This window comes from Solanum dulcamara, chromosome 1, assembly GCF_947179165.1.
Source record: "Solanum dulcamara chromosome 1, daSolDulc1.2, whole genome shotgun sequence".
NCBI lineage: Eukaryota > Viridiplantae > Streptophyta > Magnoliopsida > Solanales > Solanaceae > Solanum > Solanum dulcamara.
Genome location: NC_077237.1, coordinates 14,535,141 through 14,546,355, shown reverse-complemented (window position 1 = coordinate 14,546,355; position 11,215 = coordinate 14,535,141). Strand labels below are relative to the sequence as shown.

Below are 11,215 nucleotides of genomic sequence, written 5' to 3'. Positions count from 1 at the left end.
GAGGTACCATGCAGGGTCCCTCTCGCTCCATCACCAAGAGTTGTTGGAGGTAGGGATCGATCATCGTGTGGTACCATTGGAAGAACTCCTGTCCAAGGATGATATCAAAGATATCTAAGGGGGCGACAGTGAAGTTTGTCTTACCTTGCCACTTGCCCAGCGTGATGTCCACTCCATGAGCGACTCCGCACACGGGAGTCAATGGTGCATTGACCGTCTTCAGGCGGGTGTTGCTTGGCCCGTAACTTAGCCCCAACCTTGCTGCCGCCGTCTTGGTCATGATGTTGGCTTCTGCTCCAGAATCCACCATGGCACGAGCTGGTCGTCCGTTGATGGATATGTCAACATATTGGGCAGAGTAGTCTCCTGCCTTCTCAGCTTGCTTCGTGATGGCTCCACATAGCCCGATCATGCCTAGCTGAGTCGTGTCCGAACCCTGCCCTTGGTCCACCTCCTTGTCCTTTCGCTCCCGCAGAATGGCACCAAGGTTCTTCATCTCCGGACACCTAGCGTAGCCGTGAGGACCTCCGCATATGTAGCAGCCGCTGCCCTTCGAGGTCTGCTCCTTTCTCTCGGCGTAGCCCTGTCGCCCGAACCTCCTACCGTCGGACTTGTTGGAATCATGGATCTTAGGTGGAGGATGTTGCTCTTTGCCTTTGCCACGATCTCCCCCACCTTTGGCATGACTACTCCTTATTTCTTTGCCCTTGCCTCTGTCATGCCTGTCATGCTTAAAGTCCGTTAAGGCTTCGGCTTGGGTGATGGCCTCATCGATGGTGCTGACTTGACGGCGTTCCAACTCCGTCTTGGCCCAACTCTGCAGCCCATCCATGAAGTGGAAGAGCATATCTTCATCTGTAAGGTTGGGGATTTGAAGCGTAAGGGTAGTGAACTCTTTCACATAGGCCCGTATGCTACCCGTATGCTTCAGCTCCCGAAACTTGCGTTTGGCCTCATAGACGACATTGTTGGGGAAGAAGGCCTTCTTGAACTCATCCCGGAACTGCTCCCAGGTGTTGATGGTGCATAGACCCTTCCCGATCTCGGACTCCTTGCGCTTCCACCATAGCATGGCCATCTCCGAGAGGTATAGCACGGCCGTGTTGATCCTCGTCTCGTCGCTCTTCACTTTGTTACACTTGAAGTAATTCTCCAAGTGCCAAAGGAAGTTCTCCACCTCTTGTGCATCACGGGCACCTTTGAACATTGGTGGCTTGGGAGCCTCAATCTTGGCCTCCCGGTCCGCACTGGACGTCATGCATTTCCCAGCATCTATGTCTCCTTTGAGTGATGCCATCTCGGCCTTCATGGTCTCCATCGTGCTTAGCGCGTCCATGAGCCGACACTCCAAGGAAGTGATCACCTCCTTCATCTCGTACTCGGCAGCCTTGCGCACCTCCAACTCCTTTCGGATGTTGTCATTCTCCTCAAGGGTGAACTCCTCTAGAGACTTGAACTTGCCGTCGACCTTGTTCAAGCGCTTTCCTAATATCTCCACAGCTTGCCGGGCAGCATCCACCCTTGCAATCCACTCCATGCCGGGCGTGACGTCCACGGGCTCCTCACCTCGCTCATCGTCACTAACCTCAGTGGCCGAGGGTGAGTAGGATGTTAGGGCCTCGCTTGGTGTAGGCTCAAGCGGCACCTCCTCATTTCTCTTAGAGTTTTTCTTTCCTTTGCGGTGCTTCCTTCCAACATCTTGCTTGACGTTGGTGGCGGTAGTGGCATTGATGTCTCCCTCACTTGCCATATCCCTTAGTAGAACCTTGCTCTGATACCACGTTGTCACGGACTTAGACTTCCACTAAGACTTCCGTGCGGCACTTGACAACTTACTCACGAATCTTTCACGATCTTGTAAGCTCAAGTAAGCCTTCAAGACTAGATCGCCAAGGGAATGCTAAATAGTAAGAAAGACAAGAGAGCTTTTATGAAGAAGGCTTTTGTATTGCTTTTGGAAGAATGCTTGATTGCTTGATGGTTTTCTACAAATGAATGCCCCCTCTATTTATACTACTCCTAAGGGGCTCAAGTGTAAATAAAAATTGTTATACAAGTCCCTCCATATTTACAAAGAAGTCCCTCTCTAGAACTCTCTACACACTCTAGAGAATTCTAAGTCTTTCAAGACTTCTCTACAAGTTTCTATAAGGATCTAGAGTCTTCCACTAACCTCTCCAAGACTCTAGATTCTTCTACCTTCTTCAAGATCAAGTGGCGGGTCATAACACTACGCTATGAAAAGGTTGCAATTAAACAAGCTAACATGACCAAGAAATATTGGATTAATTTAATTTACACAAGATTTTATTATGTAGTATTTTACAAATTTATTTTTAGTTTTATATTATTTTAAAATAAAGATCTTGATTTTTTACACAAAAGTTCATTATTTTACGCGTACGAAAGATCTAAAAAGTCCACTTTCTTCTATTTAATTAGTAATTTATCACACGGTGCAAGTATTACCTAAAGTGAGGGGCGGATCTACGTAGTTGGAAGGGGGTGCCACACCACCCCGTAATCTCGGTTGAAAATTTGGATATATATATTTATAAGGAAAGTATAAATATTATATATGACACCCTTAGATATAAGAATCTTGTGGTGCCAGTGGTTAAAGCTTAGACTTACCACTGTAGGGATGCAAGTTCGAGCACTGCTGAATTCGACTCTACATCTCTTGTAAGTAAACTCTTAACTGAACCAACAGAACAAGTCTAAATTTTGTATGCAAATTTGTCATAGGTATCATCTTACTCTACACTGGATATTTTGCCATAGGTTACTATTCAAAATAGCATGGTATCCAAAAATTCAAAATTCTGAATCTGTCTCTGTCTAAAGTACAAGATACTTTTCCTCTTTGGTTTTACTACTTTAGCGGAAAGTTCTGTTAATTAGGGCTGTCAATGTTTTTTTAAAAATCGACTTAACCGATTAAATTGAATCGTACTTAATCGATTTTTAGGTTTCTCTTTAAAAAATCGAGTGATTTTATATAGAAATTTATAATCGTAAAAAATAATTAGGAAGGTATTTTATTTTATAAAAATTAACTGACCGAATAATATGGGTAAAATACAATTTAGAAATTAAGTTTAAAAATAATAAAATAATATTTTTTTTGCTTTAGACCCAAAGATAATGAAAGCAACAATATAAGTAACACACTCAAAGTTCGAAGACTGAAGCTTTTTTTATACTACTCCAAACGAAACTAAATTAGTTTTAACATCTCAACTTTTGAGTAGTAACTAATAAACTTCAAAATATTTCAACGATCTTGGGTAACAAACTATAAGTTAATTAAATATTTTTCCTCTCTTATGATTTACTAAATTTCATTTATTAGATATTTAAATTAAGTAGACCAGTTCTTAAGTTTCATCTTGATTGATTTATACCCGCACATCTGATGAATTTTTTTTTTAATACTTAATATTATTTTACACTACCATAATATTATAGGATAAATCTCTATTTTTATTTTCTCAATTCATTACCTTTTAAACAATAAAGTATCTACAAAAATTTTGTCAATGTTATACACAAGTATATATAATAGTGTATACACAAGTACACATAAAGAGTGTTTATATATATAAAAAAATATATATCAAAAATTAACCGAACCGAACTCATATAAAAAAAAACAGACCAAGATAATAAAACGATTTCGGAAAGTGTCAGAACATTGACATCAAAAATTAACCAAATTGTACCATTGATACCCCTAATGTTAATTGTCATGTTCTTTTAGGATGAAAAGTGTTAGGACACAAATACAAAGGTGCCTAACAAACTTAGGATTTTGCCTTACAGAGCAAGAGTTCAATAACAAATCCTAAAGTGAATCCCACTTCCTTTGTTTCCCTGAATTCTGATGAAACCAAGTTTTAGAACTAGAAATCTTTTTTTTTTTTGGGCACTTTGGAAAGAGAGCTAAAAGCCTAAAGTAGGTACTGTTATAACTAAAAGTTGCAAGTAAAGTCCCAAAGAAGAGCTTTTGGTGAAAAGATCAGAAGAAAGGTCATATTTTGGAGTGTTTAGAAGAAGACTTTTTCCTGGGGATGCATTTTCCTTTTATAGCCTTTTCCTTGTTCAATTCCTCCTCTTCTTTTGCTACTACTTCTCTCAGTCCTGCCTTTGAGCTCCTGCATATTAAAGTAGACATCCAAATGTATTAAAGCCTGACAAATAAACTTTGTCCAGTGTTAACTTTCTTCAAGTTAGACAGGCTTTACCAATGTAGTAAAAAGTTTTTGTAAACTATTCTAGTAATGGCCTTACAGTTGGATATTATGACATTATATTAAGATCTGAATACTAATTAATTAAGATTGTTTTTTCAATACCTAAACATAAAAACATTGACTTCTATCAAAAGTTAACAAATACAAAATTTAATAAATACTAAATTGATTTAATATTTTATATCAACAAAATATCTTAAAATATTATATGATGATGGTAATGACTAGCAACGGTAGTTATGGATATTGTTGGCTAATGGTGAGGTGTGAATAGTAACTAGTGGTGATAGTAGTTGGCAATAGAGATTAATGGTGGAAATTGACCGTGGCAATTGATAGTGATAAACTAATCGTGATAATGAATAATTACAATGGTTGAATATAACGTGGTGATTGATAATATGAGTGGTGATTATTGTTGTAGTGATGATTGGTGGTGATTATTATAAATTGTAGTTAGTGACAGTAGCAACTGATATTGATTAATATCGATGATAGTGATAGTGGGCAGTAGCACGTAATTGATAGTAATAATGGTAGTGATGAAAGGGATAATCGAAGTGGGTAAACTCACCTCTCTTCGTTGTAGGAAGATGATTTCTTCAATTGTGGATCAACTTGAGCGGTTCTCTCCTCCATCGTCATTGATTCGATAATGCTCCCACTGAAATATTCTTTCTCCTCCAATTGCAAATTCCCAAATCGTGGATTCTCCGACATGTATTTTATCTCTTCCGCCTCATTCATCTCCACATTATTATTCTTCACCGCCTTGCACAATATTCCTTTATGAAAACTAGCACAGCTGCTACTGCTCTTCCTCGCCACTACAGTGCACGGAGGTGGAGACAGCGGCGGTGGTTGTTGTTTCTTCATAATGTGTGGCGGATCGGTAGTACTAGTCTTCCCTCTAAACGACACCGATCCGCCACAGGAGATGAGTTGGAAGAGCACCGAGTTACGACTCAATAATGACGCGGCGACCACCGGGTCACCGTCTTCGAACCTTTTGGAGGTGTTGGTGGTTTCGTTATTAATTGGTTTGTCTGAGAGAGACGATGAAGTTGTTGAAGGAGGAGATAACGAGTTGGTGTGAATCAACTCGGTAGGATTATTTTTGCGAGTTAACTCGTTGTGATCATCAGTACAAATTAAACCTCTAGAGCAAGTGGAATTGGGTGTGGTTGAGCTAGTACTGTAATTTGATTTCTCTTCATATAATTCTTCATCATTTTCTTCTAGGTAATTGTCGTTGTTCTGAACAATTTCTGCCTCATCTGAGTGTCGTTTTGACCCATCTGATTTTCGTTTTGGCAAGAAGCTGCTTGACTCTTGAACTTGTTGCTTGTTTCTCATCAATTGTGGACTCTCGGCTATATGAATTTGCTGAAATTTTTCTGGAATACATATTACAATGTGATGAAGTTTTGTTGGTTTTTTTTGTTGAAAGAAATTAACTGATAGTGATTTTGTTTCTTGTATCATGGAGCAACAATTTTTGGACATGTTCACAAAAATATGAAATTCTCGATTAAACAAATACTACCGCCGTTCCAAAATAAATCATAATTCAGCTTTTGCACACACCTCTTAATAAACTCCTCATTTCTAAAAAAACAAGGAGGGCTTATATAAACGTATTGAAGAAAGAAGCGAATCAATACGAGGCTGATTGATTTTTGACTTGTAACTTATAAATCAAAAATCATAATTAAGATTTTTAATTTTTGATTTTTGATTTATTTTTATTATTTTGACTTAAAAATAAGTGCTTATAAATATATTTTAATTTTATTCGAACACTTTAAAAATAATTAAAAATTATTTTATTTTAAAAACACTCAAAATAAGTCAATTCAAACGGACACTAAACGTTAAGTATTAAAATAAGGACAGTTTCTTCTTGAAACGCTGACCCCTTTGACTGAGAATTTTTTACTCCCTGTATTTCAAAATAATTAAATTATTGAAATATGGCAATAAAAAAATATAGATATAAATCAGTTATGTTTTTTTTTATTTTTTCCCTTTTTAAACTTCACGCTAACTCTTAATACTCATTTAATTCATTCTTAGAACTCAACCTTTAAATTTAATTAATGAAGGATAAAATTGGAAAAAAAAATAACATTTATCTTGAATAGTGAACAATCCAATTATTTTGAACACTAAAAAATACTCCAACAATTCAATTATTTTGAAATGGAGAGAACAGCACTTAATTCAAAAAATAGCATTTGATCATGAAAAATACTCAATATTATTTTCACTTTTACTATATTTTCTCTTCAAATTTTATCCTAAACTTTTAATTTGTATAATAACCCTATTTAAATTATATTTTATGTTTAAAATATATTAGATGTTTTTTAGGAAAAGTATGCTCAAACAACCAAATATTATTTACAAATATTATAACAAAAACAATTGAAATAAAATATTTAAAAAAAGTACACTCAAAAAAATTCTAATAAAGTGAAAAAAATATTTGCAATTGTATGTCATAGCTGATATATGAGATTTAATCTGTGACATTATATAGTTATTTATTTGAAATATTACTCTTTTAGAACAAATTTGATGGTATGTTTTGAAGTAAATTAGTCAAGTTGAGTGATTTCTCTAGTTTTTAAAAATTGAAAGTATAAATCATATTTTAAAAAACAAATACACTCAAATTTATAAATATTCTTTACAAAATATGGCCAAACACACCAATTTATCCAACTCAATTTAAAAAAATTCAAATAAAATAATTTATTTTTATTTTCACGGTCAAACTTAAATGGATCACTTATTTGAAAAGTGAAAGAGTTTGATAAAACCAGGCAAGGAATTCTAATTCATGCATTTTCCATAAAAATTACCTGTGGAACCTTCAATAATTTCAGATCCTTTGAGAACATACTCAGCTCCTTCAGAAGGGAAGATGAAATCATTTTCAGCTAAATCATTCCACACATATCCATTTTTGTAGCTCCTACAAAATTACCATGGTATTATATCAGTATTTTCGAAAGAAAAATGTTAAAAGTTTCAACTAAGGGAACTGACAAATTAATATTATTATTATTAGTAGAAGAATCATCTTTTAATGTAGTAATTCTCTTACTTATATTTTTTGATGCTTGGTAAAAAATATTTATGTATAATTTAAAAAAATATTATTGGATCAATTAAAAGGTAAGGTGAGATGATTAGAAAGGACATAACATATTTTTATATTAACCAGGCATAACTCTAGATAAGTTGAAGTGTAGATCACATATTAGCGTAGGAAAATAGTAGATGTGGAGGGTTGTCATGCCTTGTTAGGGTTTGTCATACCCTTGTAGTTATTGTCATATGTTGTTTGTGTTTTTTATTATCACATTTTTTTTTGTTAGACCATCTTTATTTTACTCTCTATTTTACTCTCTATTCTCTATATTTGGAGAGTAAAGTAGAAAATGAGTTATCCAACCACTCTTCATTTCACTCTCTATTCTCCAATTACGGAGCGTTTGGAGAACTACTATTCATATTCTCTATTATATAATAATATTTGTACTTAACATATTATAAATGATATAAGACCATTAATTAAATCTCTGATATTCGTAATTCTTTTTTAATGTAACATAACATTTAAAAAATATATTATTAATATATACTACTTTCATCCCAAATTAATAATATTTTAATATTTTTTAAAAAAATGTTATTTTAAGTGATATAATTTGAAATTATTATTATTTTTCACTATGAAGAATGCATAAAATTCAAATGATAAGGATGAAAATTTTAATTTATAAATACAATACATAACATAATAATTTTAAAGATCACAAAAATAATTTAGTAATTAGGTAGGTTATTTCCAGATTCATAAATATTCGGGAAAAAATTAGTGTATGATCTAGAAAATTGTTGTAGTTGTGATTGTGGTTGTGGTTGATGCTTTATTTTTTCAACTATTCATAGTTGTTCTTGTCGCATGCATTCACGAATAATTGGATCACTAATAGCTTCTAAAGTTGAATATTTATATAATATTTATGTAATTGTATTTCATTAATGATCTCACTTTTATTTGAATTGTCCATTAATATATATATTATATAATATTTGCTTGCAATTTATGTTACTTAAAAATTTATAATTAAATATAATTATGTATTAAATAAAGAATTTGAGAAGCATAAAATTTTATATTACATGAAGATTATATAAGGTGATTATTTGGAAAAAAGAAAGAGAATTTATATTATGAAATAAGAAAATAAAAACTACTAAATATAATATTGAGGAGAGAGAAGAACAAGATTCATTTTTAGAGAGTAAAATAGAAAGTTAGTTGGAGTTGATTGTCTTCAAAATAAAAAACTCTATATTGTATATTTTTTTAGACCTGACACTGCTTTTTTAATAAATGATTATTTTTTTTCTTTAATTTGAGTTTGATGCACTGAGAATTATTCAGAAACAATGTCTATGGAAGTAATGAAAAGATCTCCATACACTTTTTTCTAGACTCCAATTAGTGTATTTCACTAATATGTTTTGTTATTTGAGTGAGTAATTTGGGTATAGGAGAAGACAATCAGAGTGGGCCGTTACGTGTTTCCCTACACTTGCACACGACTCATTTCTCTGATCCTTGAGAAATTATTATTTTTAGAAAAAATATTTTCTAACTAGTAAATATGAAAATTTTAAATATTTCTTACCACACAAACCCTTACATTGAAGTGAGTTAAGTTCAGTTCAACATTTTGGTAAAAATTTCATATGATAAAAAGATTCTAAAATGCGTGAAGTTATCCCTCTTTTATATTTCTAAGATGATTTTTCTTTTTCAAAAAATATTTTCAGAATATTGTTTAATTACATTTTACTTTTGGTTAATTTAACTTTTGGAGTCATTTAGTCATAAATATTATTTATTTTTGTCCGAAATAATTTATTGTTTCGAATTAGTGTTTGTCTATAAGAATTCCCATTTTCAAATTCAATATGAAATTGGATTTCCAAATTTTTAAAAATGCTTCAAACTAATTTTTCAAGTCCACCTTCATAAATTACAAATAAGTCTCTCTCTTTTCTCCTTGCGAAAAGTATAATCAGACACACATCCATCCATTTTCAACTGCGTAGATTTCAAATAAATTAAGATTGATACTCAATCATGTCACTTGGCCTACTAAACTTCAGCCTAGGTAAAAAGTTGTTCAATACTATAATTTTATTTTTGTTTGTTTGATAGGTAAATAGGTAAGAAGCAAATTAAAGATGAAAAAAAAAAAGGCATTAACATATTTACCTTTTACAAGACCAAGAATATAGTGAAGGCATGCCTCTGCCTCTCAACACAGTAAGCCTATCAATGACATCTGTGTAAAAAAGAAAAAAAAATGCACTTGCACATTAATTTCATAGCACAAAAACACCAATGAATCAAGAAGAAAAAATAACATGTAAATATATATATATTTATATATATGCACCTTTCAATCGAAGATGTTGATGAGCAAGATGAGTAACTTCGATGTAATGAGGATGTTCAAGTTGTCCATTTCTTGACAAGTAATACACAACTTGAACCTTTTTAAAACTTGCTCTCATCAATACTACTCTGTTGCTTTGTGATTTACCTCTTTCTCTATCTGGGCTATTCTCTCTGCATATTTTCCTTCCATCCCCAATAACCTCCATATTCATTCTTTCTCTTTTTTCCTACTTGAGTTGCCCCTTTTTAATGATCTTGCAAAAGGGCCTGCTATGTAGTTAAATAGAGCCCCAGTGGATGGGATTGTTTTTGTTTTTTTTTTAATTAAAAATTTTGAATATAAATTTTTTTTGCCAAAAATGGCTTTAATTCTATAAGGTGCGAACTTAAAATAATTAAATTTTAAAATAAATATCAAGCATCCAATAAAAATAAAACTAAATTGAGATGATCCTCCAACACTGCATATAAGCAAAGAAAAATTCACTCTGTTTTCTTACTGTCAGCTACTACTATTACTGTGCCTTAAGAGATCCTAGCTAGGGAGAGAGAATTTGGGTGTTCATTAGTCATCATCACCTTTTTAATTCTCCTCCTTTTTTGACCTTTTTACCCTCATCTTTTTTTTAAATTGGTTAAATATCCAGTCAAAACGGAAGAAAATAATTAAAAATTGGAATGATCTTTAGACCTATTTGACTTTAGTAAGACATGAAGAGCGGGATTAACTTGTGTTTCAACATGTAATATAAAATTATAAATTTAAATTATTATTTGAATATTTTGATTCATAAGTTTATATTTTATAAAAAATGATTTATTATTTTTATTTTTTTTATGTAATTCATTTTCAACATGAAAAAACTGTTGGTACTGTGTGAAAAATTATATTAAAGAATAACTATTTATTATTATAGCTTATTAGTGAATGTTTTAAAAATTATGTATATTTAAAAGTTTGTAATCACAATTATTTACTTATAATAAAAAATTTAATATGTGATTTATTAATGTAGTGTTTTAATTAGGATAATTTTAATATATTATTTATGAACTATAATTTGCTCAATAAAATTATATAAAAATAAATGAAATTTTAATAGTTTTTACTTCTAGATTTTCATGTTTATAAAAAACAATAAAAATTAAGAAATTTTAAATTATGTGTTCGAATAAAATTTAATTTCAAATCAATTTCATATCACATTCCAAATGGACCCTTAATATTAATTTATCCTCTGTTATTATAAAATTTTATACTTTTCCTAACCCTTCATACTGATTCAACTTAATTATAAGATTTGGAATTTCAAACTATATATTGACAAAACCTATGTTCATTATAAAAGAAGTACTACCCTCATTTCATTTTATATGTGATCTATTTAATTGATTAGACACAAAATTTTATAATTAAAAAAAATTGAAACTAGTAACTTAAACTATGAAATTACAAAAAAAAAAAAAAAGG

At 32.1% G+C, this 11,215-nt stretch overlaps 1 protein-coding gene across 1 annotated transcript; it reads right to left on the bottom strand.

The window, feature by feature from the left end:
• Positions 1-3,614: 3,614 nt before the first annotated feature.
• On the bottom strand, positions 3,615-10,183 carry LOC129902474 (protein SOSEKI 2). The gene is made up of 5 exons (XM_055977722.1): positions 9,743-10,183; positions 9,559-9,628; positions 7,124-7,236; positions 4,831-5,653; positions 3,615-4,157 (listed from the first exon to the last, which is right to left on the bottom strand). The coding sequence occupies exons 1-5, from the start codon at positions 9,954-9,956 to the stop codon at positions 4,034-4,036; spliced, it is 1,344 nt and encodes a 447-aa protein (XP_055833697.1). The 5' UTR covers positions 9,957-10,183; the 3' UTR covers positions 3,615-4,033.
• Between the last annotated feature and the right edge of the window lie 1,032 nt (positions 10,184-11,215).

Coding starts and splice junctions, on each gene's coding strand:
- LOC129902474 (XM_055977722.1), bottom strand. CDS start 9,956: ATGAATATGGAGGTTATTGGGGATGGAAGGAAAATATGCAGAGAGAAT. Junction 9,629..9,742: donor TCAACATCTTCGATTGAAAG/GTGCATATATAT, acceptor TTTTTTACACAG/ATGTCATTGATAGGCTTACT. Junction 4,158..4,830: donor TCTTCCTACAACGAAGAGAG/GTGAGTTTACCC, acceptor TTTAATATGCAG/GAGCTCAAAGGCAGGACTGA.